The sequence below is a fragment of the Bombyx mori genome, chromosome 21, assembly GCF_030269925.1.
Source record: "Bombyx mori chromosome 21, ASM3026992v2".
NCBI lineage: Eukaryota > Metazoa > Arthropoda > Insecta > Lepidoptera > Bombycidae > Bombyx > Bombyx mori.
The window spans coordinates 13,429,863-13,442,782 of record NC_085127.1 but is presented as its reverse complement, the minus strand read 5'-3'; the positions used below and the strand labels follow the sequence as shown (position 1 = coordinate 13,442,782).

The 12,920-nt window shown below is 44.0% G+C and overlaps 1 protein-coding gene across 2 annotated transcripts in view; it reads left to right on the top strand.

Annotated features, from left to right (window-relative positions):
- The first annotated feature begins 1,125 nt into the window (after positions 1-1,125).
- The window catches only part of LOC101745688 (uncharacterized), a 40,158-nt gene continuing 28,363 nt past the window's right edge, over positions 1,126-12,920 (top strand). For both annotated transcript variants that reach the window (XM_038018337.2, XM_038018336.2), the window contains exon 1: positions 1,126-3,017. In XM_038018337.2, coding sequence (XP_037874265.1) covers positions 2,069-3,017 — 949 coding nt within the window. In that variant the 5' untranslated portion in view covers positions 1,126-2,068. The remainder of the gene's footprint in view (positions 3,018-12,920) is intronic.

Genomic DNA, 12,920 nt, shown 5'->3' with positions numbered 1-12,920 from the left:
TATACGTCTGCCGCAGCCAAGCTCATCAACAATATGATTAACGGCCGTCTGGTGTAGTGGTAAGTGACATGGTCACTACACAAGGGGGTCGCTGGTTCGAATCCCGCCAAGGGAAGATATTTGTATGATAAATATAAATGTCTTTTCCAGGGTTATGGGTGTATATTAAATATATGTATGTGTATAATAAAAATCTTACATTTATTTCCGTTATCTGGTAGGTACCTGTAACACAAGTTCTTTACGAACTTATCACGGGACCAGTTAACGTGGCGTGATTGTTAGTAAAAAAAAAAAAATATATGTGTATCTATTAATACCTATAACGGAACTTGAAGAATTCTATTTTCTTTTTATTGTTGAAAATAAAAGAGCCCGTGTTCCATCTCATGGTAAGCTGTCACTGACACACGTTCACATCAGCCAGGACACTGCGTATCATCAAGTACTTTCCTTTAGCTTCGTTTAAAGAGATTCGTCATTGTTATAGTGAACACTTCCTATCAAGCGGGCTGTATACTCGTCTTCCTACAATGGCAATAAATTTTAGTGTTTAAGAGCCTTGACTACCCCAGCCTACAAACTCTGATACTCACCTCGAGGTGGAAAACTTTATTGCATAGAATAACGGCTGTGCCACCCTTCAAACGAAAACGCACAACTGCTTCGCAGCTTTTAGCGGCAAAAACAGGCAGTACCTACTGTGGTGCCCATAGATTTGTGGTGCGTACCAATGTGGATTTACGTCCCACTACCATCACCAGTAAATTCATTTACTATGACGTAGAGCATCAAATTAATAGATAACTTAAGTTATGTATTATAACAAAATCTTGCAGGATTCCTATACTTCTAATATAAGTTAGCAAACAAACAACAATAACAAAAAAAAGCCTTTTGTGTATATACCTACCTACTTTGCCACAGTACAAAGTAGGTTAGAAACGCTTACGTAAGTTCGTAATTGCATTTATACCTAACGTTCTCTTTACGTCCGCAGTAAAATACCTAAACATTGACATGTACTTTTTATATAATTCCGTCTTGCTCACTCGTGCGGTGGAATATTGTGTGTGGAATGCGCGCGTCGGCTAGTCTCCCTGCATCCCGTACATAAGGTACAGTTTAATAATATATCAGAATACACTCAACCGTAACCTTAACACATAAGACTCAATCTCGTATGGCAAAAAAACGAAAATTCCTAAGCAACACTCGAAGAACTGACACGAGACTACAGAGTGTCTGCTTTGTGTAAATTCGTAAATTATATTAACGTTTACTTATAATTTTTATAAAGCAGAGCTTAAAATTAAATTTGTGTTGAAGAGAATTCACGATGAAGAGAAAACTGGCATAGTCTGTTCAAAAATAACTAGTTTTAAAATAGAACAAAATCAAAAGTCCTTGAGAATTAGTCTCATAGGGAGTGCGGCTACGTCATCAACGAAACTTTTGTAGTTATGTATGACGGCTAGGAAACACCCGATTGGCCAATAAAGCCTTACTGTCGGCCATTTTGTTTGCTGCTGACTCACCAAAAGGTGAAAAATGTACATGAATTGATACGCACTCCCCAAGAGACTACACAACGGTATTGGGCATTTCCCTGAACCAAAATTTGGGTTTCATGTTCCTCCGCTACACTCGAAGCATCAAAAATCTAGAAAAAATATTTATCCATGAATGTACTAATCCTACAACAAAATCTAAGCTATTTTACGAGTATTTACAAATTACCGCGAAAACCGTGTTCAAAAATGATGCGGAACTTTTTGTCAGTCCAACTTTGATCGGCTGATCTTCAAAAAGTGACTCTTCGTGTAATAAGTGTTGTTATAAATTGTAAATTATTCATTGATAGTATTACCTATTATGTACATTTGCAACTGTCAAAGTTGTGCAGTGAAATTTCAATGGTGCATGTGAACATTTCGGGATTGTTTACGGACTTTTGAGTGAAGATTGTAAATGAAGTTGTGCAGGATGTAGCCTCGTTTGAGGCCCTGCGCTTTAAACTCTCCAACTGAGCCCATCCTGAGAGCTACAAGTAAATACAGACGAAAACATGACGGATCCGATGATCAAGGTAAAGACGGAGAGGCCTGACGAGGCCGAAATCCGGGAGTTAGCTGCTAAAATGGTGGAGGCGAACAAAGCGAAAGCTCTGGCGGCATCGGTGGCAGCGACGCGTACACCACCTGGAGGTCTAGTGCCACCAGCTTCCGGCCAAATGGGCATCCTAAATTTTTTGACAAGGAAACCTGGAGCGACTGGCACAACAATAGACCAACGACCTGCTCCAGATCCTGAAAAGAAAACCCCTGCTCCAGACGAAGCTAGTTGGAAGGGGCACTTTGGATGGGATGTTCTTGGCAAATGCCACATACCTTATATTTTTCGGTCCAACGAAAAGTATGTGGCAGTCCGGATGGTGGAAATCAAGCTCCTCAACAAGTACCTGAATTACCTCCATGCTGACATCTACTCCTGTACCTGTATCAGAAGTTACTATATTACTGAGATAGAGGCTCGTTTACTCAATGAGATAAGCAACAGGCATTGTGATGGACAGTTTGGCCGGGAAGCATTCACACAGAAAGACTTAGTTGTGAGGTTGTCAGACGCATATGAGTTTTATAATTTCTTAGATGTGTGTTATTATAAACTATTGAGGGGAACAACGAATAGCAAGGACAAGTGTGGTTTTATAAGGATAAACAAGGAGTCTGTTGTACCATACACAGTGCGAGACAATCAAAAGTTTGTGCCGTTATTTTATTTTGAAGGTGAAACGGAGAATTTAAAGTTAAAAGCAGATCAGCTGAAAGGCTGGGACTTGTCGTATTTGAAGTTCTGTTGTAAAGTGCAGGGCATTAGGAACGAACTTTTTGCAAGTGAGACATGTTCTGTGATAAGTTTGAATGATATTAAGAGTTATTTTCCACCGGGAACTGAGTTTGAAGAGTATTGGCCCAATAAAGTGGTAGACTCCCAGCTCCTCATATCAGCGAAAGGTAAGAATTTTTATTTTACATTCATCGATCTAAAAAAAAACATTAAAAACTAAAAACAAGATCACATTAATACATTTTTGCTTGAAAAAAAGCTATACACCGTGTTGATATCTGCTTTTTATATATAGCACCGCACCATATGATCCTCGAGTTCGGTTCCTACTATTATGGAATATTTATATCTCTTCAATGTAATCAATTATATTAAATCAATTTGTATTTGAACCCAAAAGTCACACGAATATTTAAAATAATATTTGTTAGATACTAATGTATTAAACCTGTTGTTAAATATGACTATGCTTAGGAAAGTATTTGGTGAAATAATTCATTTAAAAAAATAGTCTGCAGGCAAACCGACCCTAAAAAAACTCCACAAACAATTCATTTTGTAAAGTAATCTGAATTTTGCATAAATGTCAAATTCATACAGTAAAAGTAAATAATACCATGAAAAGTAAGTCTTCCATAGTTTAAGATATGTCTCCAAAATAACAATAATGAAATCAATAATAAATTAATTTTTTTTTTTATTGCTTAAATGGGTGGACGAGCCACCTGGTCTTAAGGGGTTACCGAACCCCATGGACGTTTACTAGGTAAATGCTGCCACCCACTTCCAGATTAGCCATTACCATTTAGCATTAGCATTTACTAGTTCTAAGGTCTCAGTTTTAATAGTACAACGGCTGCCCCACCCTTCTAACTGAAACGCATTACTGCTTCATGCCAGAAATAGGCAGGGTGGCGGTACCTACCCGTGTGGACTCAAGACGTCCTACCGCCAGTAATTTAACAGATTATCATGATTAGGCTACCCATAAACAGGGATCTTGTATAATGATTATTATTTAATATGACCAGTCTTTATATTTAACAATACATAGTATATACTGCATGCTGCCCTGCCGATGCCACTGGCATTGCTGAGTCATGGGCGACGGTAACCACTCACTATCAAGGGGGCCTTATGCTTGTCTGCCCACAAGAGCAATAAAAAAAAGTTCAGTCCTACAGATTGCCAACTCTATGTATTTCCGTTCTAATTTTTTTTTTTTTATAAATAAATAAATATTTACTAACAATCACGCCACATTAACTGGCCCCGTGGTAAGTTCGTAAAGAACTTGTGTTAGATACCAGATTACGGAAATAAATGTAATAATTTTATTATACATATAAATATATTTAATATACACCCATAACCCGGGAAATTACATTTTTATATTTATCATACATCCCTTGGCGGGAACCCGCGACCGCCTTGTGTAGTGACCATGTCACTTACCACTACACCAGACGGTATGTATCTATGTATGTTATGATTTTTTGGTGCTGGTCTGATAGGCCTCAAGGTCTACATGATGTTAAAGTAGTTTCCATAGAGAGCACATGTCTAATGCTGTTGCACCCATTCTTTCACTAGAGGAAAAAATTAATTGTCAACTGCATCAATAAAATAACTTCGACTATGAGCTAGCAATGTTTTATAGGATATTAGAGGCAGTAATCGTAGGAAGCTACAGCTGCACTCCTAGAACTGTTGATTAATAGCCACACGAATTATTTTCGAGTAGAAACTTGAATGTTCAATAATACCGTATATTTTGCTTATTCATCAAAGGCATGATTTTAATTATTTTTTTAAAAACATTATTTTAGGTAAAAATATATAATTTTAAATGAATCAAAATTAGTTATTTTTAATTGTTATTCTCATGGAACATGCACTAGGAGAATGCAAAACAAATAAATTCATCTCATAATATTAAAAGCATTTTTCATTTATATTTATGTAGTCTATATCTATACTCTATACTAATATTATAAAGAGGAAAGATTTGTTTGTTTGTTTGTTTCGAATAGGCTCCGAAACTACTGGACCGATTTGAAAAATTATTTTTCCATTAGAAGCCGACATTGTCCCTGATGAACATAGGCTACTTTTTTTATATTTTTTTTAATTTTTTTTTCTTGTTTCATGTGTGTTTTAATGTTTCCGAAGCGAAGCGAGGGCGGGTCGCTAGTAATTCAATAAAATATTATACATAAATCATGTTACATAAATATTATATCTTTTTTCCGGTACATGTATCTTTAGGTTACGAAAGATTAATCAATTTTAAAATATTCTCTATCGATATAGTAATCATCATCACCATTATTTCCTATTACCCTCTGCTGGGGTGTAGGGCTCGAATCAAATTTTTCCATTTATATCGGTCTTGGGTAGTCTGTTCTAGCTCCTCCCACGTCATGTTAACTAGTAACAGTATAGTAACAGTACGATTAAACTGTTATTGATGAAGTTTATTTGAGTTTCTTTTAGTTGATTTGTCTTGATCGATAGGCGATGAATCAAGTGCAACCATTGCCCTTGTCCTTTAATATATACATACATTGCCAGTAGGTTGTAAACTGTAACCAATTACAGGTTAATTAGAACCAATACAGTTAAATGTAGTCAGTCTCAAAATGATAACAACCACATTGAAAGAGCAATACTACAGAGCCTGTAATGTGATAAGTGTTACATAATTACCTTTTTTTTTCCTACCTATTGTTGGTTGGAGAGCCAGTTCTATGGTTGGAGAGCCAGTTCTATTCCTTTCCTTTCCTCGTCCTTGTTGGGGGTGAGTCTTGGTGATACTTGGAACATGCAGAGCAAACGTGCGCGCAAGTCCGCGGGGCGTGGGTTGCTGACGGGGGTATAGGGAGACCCAGTGAAACGGTGCCTGCCGCCGCCCGCCGGTCAGTAGGGGACCTGAACCTGGGTGTCACAACTAAACTCCGCCCCAGGAAGCTGTCCCGCCAACCGGTGTAAAATCCTGCCATGCGGTCGTCGTGCCGGAGTCGGAGACCGGAGTGGATCCCGGCGATCGTATGCAGGGTGGACTGGGGGCCCTTCCATGCCCTGCGTCAGCTTCTCGCGCAACCCCGGATCGAGTGTTCATTGTGCCCTGCGCTTTATTCAGGTATTGCCTTGATCTCACCTCTAGCATCCTACCTCTCCAAATCCTTACTCTCCAACTAAAATTATGAAAGTCGACAAAAGAAAAAGAGTTTTTTCGGCGGATCCCCATTCCACGTTTAATGTGGATTTCAGCAATGTCAGGGGCCTACACAGTAACCTTGACGCCGTACATCACCACCTTGAGACGGCGCAGCCTGCCCTCTTTTTCCTGACTGAGACGCAGATATCTGCCCCAGACGATACGTCGTACCTCGGATACCCCGGCTACGTATTGGAGTACACCTTCCTGCGTAAAGCCGGGGTGTGCGTGTTTATCCGGGAGGATGTCTGCTGTCGTCGGCTTCGGGGCCTCGAGCAACGGGACCTGTCCCTCTTGTGGCTACGCGTGGACTATGGGGGCTGCACCCGAGTCTACGCTTGCCTGTACAGGTCTCACAGCAGTGATGCGGGGTCAGCTCTGTTTGAGCATGTACAAGAGGGGACTGACCGCGTGCTTGAGCAGTACCCATCTGCGGAGGTGGTGATCCTTGGTGACTTTAACGCTCATCACCAGGAGTGGTTGGGGTCCAGAACCACTGACCTCCCGGGTCGGGCTGCCTACGATTTCGCCTTGTCCTACGGCCTCTCACAACTGGTGACACAGACCACCCGTGTCCCAGACATTGAGGGGCACGAGCCTTCTTTGTTGGACCTTCTGCTGACCACTCACCCAGCTGGATACAGTGTGGTGGTCGACGCTCCACTTGGATCGTCTGATCACTGCCTTATCCGTGCTGCCATACCACTCTCTCGTCCTAGTCGTCGAACGACGACCGGGTTTCGAAGAGTTTGGCGGTACAGGTCAGCAGACTGGGATGGAATGCGTGAATTTTACGCATCCTACCCATGGGGGCGGCTCTGCTTTTCCTCCGATGATCCTGACGTCTGTGCGGACCGACTTAAAGACGTGGTGCTTCAGGGAATGGAATTATTCATTCCTTCTTCTGAGGTGCCCGTTGGGGGTCGCAGCAAACCCTGGTATAATAAAGCCAGTAGGGATGCTGCACGCCTCAAGCGGTCTGCATACGTGGCATTTAATGTTGCTAGGAGATGCCGGGATCCTGATATCTCGGAGAAAAGGCGGAAATTTAACGCCGCCTCTAGGTCCTATAAGAGGGCTATTGCCAAGGCGAAGTCGGAGCACGTTGCCAGAATTGGCGAGCGACTGAATAGCTATCCCTCTGGGAGCCGTGCTTTCTGGTCGCTGGCTAAGGCTGCAGAAGGTAACTTCTGCAGGTCAGGCCTTCCACCACTGCGTAAGTCCAATGACAGTCTGGCTCATAGTGCGAAGGAGAAGGCTGACCTTCTGGTCAAGCTCTTTGCCTCAAACTCGACTTTAGATGACGGGGGAGCCACGCCGCCCAACATCTCCCGGTGTGACAGCTCCATGCCTGAGATTCGCATCACACAGCGTGCGGTCAGACAGGAGCTTCGGCTTCTTGATGTCCATAAGTCGAGTGGGCCAGATAGCATCCCCGCAGTGGTTCTAAAAACATGCGCCCCTGAATTGACACCCGCGCTAACGCGTCTATATCGCCTCTCGTACAATACCAACAGGGTTCCGTCTTCATGGAAGATTGCTCATGTCCACCCTATCCCCAAGAAGGGTGACCGGTCGGACCCCTCGAATTACAGACCTATCGCGATAACTTCCTTGCTTTCCAAGGTGATGGAGCGAATCATAAACATCCAACTTCTTAAGTATCTTGAGGATCACCAGCTGATCAGTGACCGGCAGTACGGTTTCCGTCATGGTCGCTCAGCTGGCGATCTTCTTGTATACCTTACACACAGGTGGGCTGAAGCCTTGGAAAGCAAGGGCGAGGCTCTCGCTGTGAGCCTTGACATCGCGAAGGCCTTTGACAGGGTCTGGCATAGGGCACTTCTATCGAAGCTTCCAGCATACGGGATCCCTGAGGGACTCTGCAAGTGGATCGCTAGCTTTTTGGATGGACGTAGCATCGCAGTTGTCGTCGACGGCTGCTGCTCCGATACCATGACCATCAACGCTGGTGTTCCACAAGGTTCGGTGCTCTCCCCCACGCTTTTCATACTGCATATCAATGACATGCTATCTATTGATGGCATGCATTGCTATGCGGATGACAGCACGGGGGATGCGCGATATATCGGCCATCAGAGTCTCTCTCGAAGCGTTATACACGAGAGGCGATTAAAACTTGTGTCTGAAGTGGAGAACTCTCTGGGGCGGGTCTCCAAGTGGGGTGAACTGAATTCAGTTCAGTTCAATCCATTGAAGACACAGGTTTGCGCGTTCACTGCGAAGAAGGACCCTTTTGTCATGGCGCCGGAATTTCAAGGAGTATCCCTGCAGCTTTCCGCGAGTATCGGGATTCTGGGGGTCGATATTTCGAGCGATGTCCAGTTTCGGAGTCATTTGGAAGGTAAAGCCAAATTGGCCTCTAAAATGTTGGGAGTTCTCAACAGAGCGAAGCGGTATTTCACGCCTGGACAGAGACTTGCGCTTTATAAAGCGCAGGTCCGACCTCGCGTGGAGTACTGCTCTCACCTCTGGGCCGGGGCTCCCAAATACCAGCTACTTCCATTTGACTCCATACAGAAACGGGCTGTTCGGATGGTCGATAGTCCTGCGCTCGCGGATCGCTTGGAACCTCTGGGTCTACGGAGGGACTTCGGTTCTCTCTGTGTTTTATACCGCATGGTCCATGGGGAATGCTCTGAGGAATTATTCGAGATGATTCCCTCATCTCCTTTTTATCATCGCACCTCCCGCCATCGGAGCAGAGTTCATCCATATTATCTGGAACCGCTGCGTTCATCGACAGTGCGTTTCCAAAGATCTTTTTTGCCACGTACCATCCGGCTTTGGAATGAACTCCCCTCCACGGTGTTTTCCGAGCGCTATGACATGTCCTTCTTCAAACGAGGCTTGCGGAGAGTACTTTATGGTAGGCAGCGGCTTGGCTCTGCCCCTGGCATTGCTGACGTCCATGAGCGACGGTGACCACTTACCATCAGGTGGGCCGTATGCTCGTCTGCCTACAAAGGCAATAAAAAAAAAAAAAAAAAAAAAAAAACCTAGGTTGAGAGCCTTGAGGGACTATATCAGCGTAGCTTTAACTAGTAGATGAGTTCACGGGGCTCAAACCTGATGACGTTACTAACACGAACCCTAGCAAGAGCCGTGCTTCGCAGTATCTACTACCGGATCGGAAACGCGACCCACTGAGAAGATCCGGCGAGAAACTTAGTGGGCTGTGTCTGAGGGTTAATTTACTCGTCGAGCCCTTCGTCGCAAGCGACGGGTTCGACGAGAACGGTGACCGGTGCTTGAAGTACCTAAAAGCACCGTTAGTGGATCGGGAGGATCCGAGATGACGTGTTTTGGGCGACGTCGACTGCTTTCCATTCTGTCCTCAGGATCAGGAATGTAGTTACCGGCGGCCACGATGAGAGGATTCTCGTGTCGTGTCGCTTTATCGAAGTGGCGCATCGACGCCGACTGTAGATACTTACTGATGGACTCTAAGTCCAGGTCGTCATGGAGGTCGACGTTCCTGACGAACCACGGGGCTCCGACGGCTATCCTGCAAAAACGGGATTGGATAATTTGAAATGATTTTAAGTGAGTGTGGGCCGCGTGAGCGAACACTACACTTGCATATGTCATGACGGGGGGTATGCAAGTTTTGTAGAGTGTCACCTTATTTCTAAGGGACATTTTACTTCGCCTGCATATCATCGGGTAGTGACGTCCTAGAATGAAGGCGGCACGGTCGCGTACCGTCTTAATGTGAGGGCGGAATGTTATAATACTGTCGAGGGTGACGCCTAAATATTTGACCTTCGGGACCCACGGTATGGGCTGGTCGAACATCGTGATTGGGCGAATGGCTGAGGCGGAGGTGTCGACGCGCCTAGTCGGGAGAAGGATGCTCAACGTGGTGTTCGGAGGGCGATCCCTTTTGAAGAGCACCGCTGTGCTTTTCGTGGGGTTGATGTCGATGCGCCACTTCCGGAACCACTGTCCCATAGTGGTAGCTGCGGTCTGAAGTCGTTGATGAAGCAACGCCTTCTTCCTACACGAGTAGTAGATGGCGGTGTCATCGGCGAAGAGCGCCAGATGGGTCTCCGGAGACCGGGGTATATCATTGATATACAAACTGAATAGTAACGGGGAGAGGGCGGAGCCTTACGGAACTCCGGCTGTGACGTGACGGGGGCGGGAACGCGTTCCCTCGACTCGATATAGGAACGAACGGTTCGACAAGTAGTCTCGTATGATGAGCACGAGTCTGTCTGGCACTCCCATGTTATACAGTTTGTATATCAAACCGTTGTGCCAGACTTTGTCGAACGCCTTCGCTATATCGAAGAAGAGGGCTCCTGTCGGGATGGGTTTCCGCCTATTCAGCCCTAGTAAGATGTGCTCTGTGAGGCGGTGCACTTGATGGACGCACCAGTGTCTGGCGCGGAATCCAAACTGCTCGTCTATAAGAATTTTGTTCGCGGTAACGAAGTCCCAGAGGCGTTTACGAAGGAGCCGTTCGTATAGTTTGCCTATCGCTGGGAGGAGACTGATGGGGCGGTAACTCGCGGTTTCGTTCTTTGGTTTGCCCGGCTTGTGTATGCCGATAACGTCAGCTTCTTTCCACGCCGCGGGAAAGACGCAGTTCGTCATAGCAGCATTTAAAATGGTGGCCAACATCGTTATTAGTTGGGCTGGTAACAGTTTTAGCGCGCGGTTGCGGATGCCGTCGGAGCCGGGGGAGCCCACAGACATCTACAAAGTGAATGCGCCACCCACCTTGAGATATAAGCTCTAAGATCAACGGTTGCCCCACCCTTCAAACCGAAACGCATTACTGCTTCGCGGCAGAAATAAGCGGGGTGGTGGTACCTACCCGCGCGGACTCACATAAGGTCCTACCACCAGTAAAGCTAGCCGCTGGCTGTTCCAGCTACGCTATAAATAGAAAAATATGATTCTGTTCTGAATAATAATAACCAAAAAAAAAAGCTTTTTCTGTGTTGGATGTAAAACTGTTGACAATTAACGAAATGCACATGATGGTTTCATGTCATGCTGTGTGAAAGAGATAACGAGGCGCTCTCTGTCTCTTTCTCTATATCTACAACGTGTTTTTTTCCTAACACAGTTCCTTATGGGACGATGCGGAGGGGTACCCTAACCGGGAAAAAACGTCCGTAACGTAAGATTTTTATTAGTAATGCACACGTACGACTTAACTTTGTAATAACGTACAAATATGCACACAGTGTACGGCTTAATTTTGTCGTCGTGTGTGTCGTTTGTGTGTTTGTCTATATACAAAAAATACCATTTTTTGATTGACCACGATCTCAGAGCGTTCGTTTGCGCAATACACTAACTCTTATGCAAACAACCGTGAATGAACTGTACCACAATAAGTTCGCACGTTACCGAATGACTGTGGGTTGTTGCGAAACCTCCAGTTTTATTTTCTTTACACCTCGAATAGAACTTAAAATTAATATTTTTATTAAAAAGGAAATTCATTCCTATCTGGTGTCCCACGTCACCACATATCTTTTTTTTCTACCTATGCTGATAGTCTTGAGAGGCTATATCAGCGTTACCAGACGAGTAGGTAAGCTCACGGGGCTCAAACCTGGCGAAGTTGCTAATATTTACCCTAGCAAGAGCAGTGCTTCAGAGAATCTACCACCGGATCGGAAACGCGACCCACTGAGAAGATCTGGCGAGAAACTCTGGGTTAGTTTACTCGCCGAGCCCTTCGTGGCAAGCGACGGGTTCGACGAGAACGATGACCGGTGCTTGAGGTATTTAAAAGCACCGTTAGTGGATCGGGAGGATCCGAAATGAACCATAACGTAACGATGCTCTTTCCTCCTTCTTGCGTCGTATTCCTCATTGCTGAGGGTCGTGACCACCCTTTTGTATCACCTTCGCACGCACGATTTTTCTCCATCCATTCTTGTCTCTGGCGGTGTGGAGGGCGTTGTGAAACGTGGAATCAAGAGCGGTGCGGATCTGGTCGGACCAACGTATTGGGCTGCGCCCCCGAGGTCTTTTCCCATCTACCTTACCAGTCACGATGAGCCTCTCGAGATTGCTACCATTCTTCTCTTTAACTAATAACCTTTGTAATTAGTGTTTTCCGATCCAAAATCGAGATATCTGTGTATTAGCTTTTTTGATAAATACAGATTTAAACGGCCGTCTGGTGTAGTGGTAAGTGACATGGTCACTACACAAGGGGGTCGCGGGTTCGAATCCCGCCAAGGGAAGATATTTGTATGATAAATATAAATGTCTTTTCCAGGGTTATGGATGTATATTAAAACATATGTATGTGTATAATAAAAATCTTACATTTATTTCCGTTATCTGGTACCTGTAACACAAGTTCTTTACGAACTTATCACGGGACCAGTTAACGTGGTGTGATTGTTAGTAAATATTTATTTATTTTTTTATATTTTATTTAATCATAGGTACAGAATCTAGTCACCTTGAGACCTACGTATTTTTAACAGTTAACTCGTTTAGCTTTCGTAAAAATTTGAAGCGAAGGTCGAACCTTCAGTTATAAATCCTTGACACGGAAAAAATTATTTGCATCGAATTTTCTAGGCTTGTTCCATTTGAAACCTCAAGAGAAAAAATCTTATCAATGAATTACATACATAAGGTGTATTTTTTTTAAAGATTTGATTATATTTTTAAAGGTCTCGTAAGCAAGAAGGTAATTGTGACGTTTCATCTTAAAAATTAGTTAAAATACAGTAAGAGTGTATGTTTTAATCTAATCATTATTGGGATCTAGAACTAGTAAATATTATACACACTCCAATGACTTATTATTAGTTAAAGTGGTCTTACTGTCTTAGAAGCGTCCAGG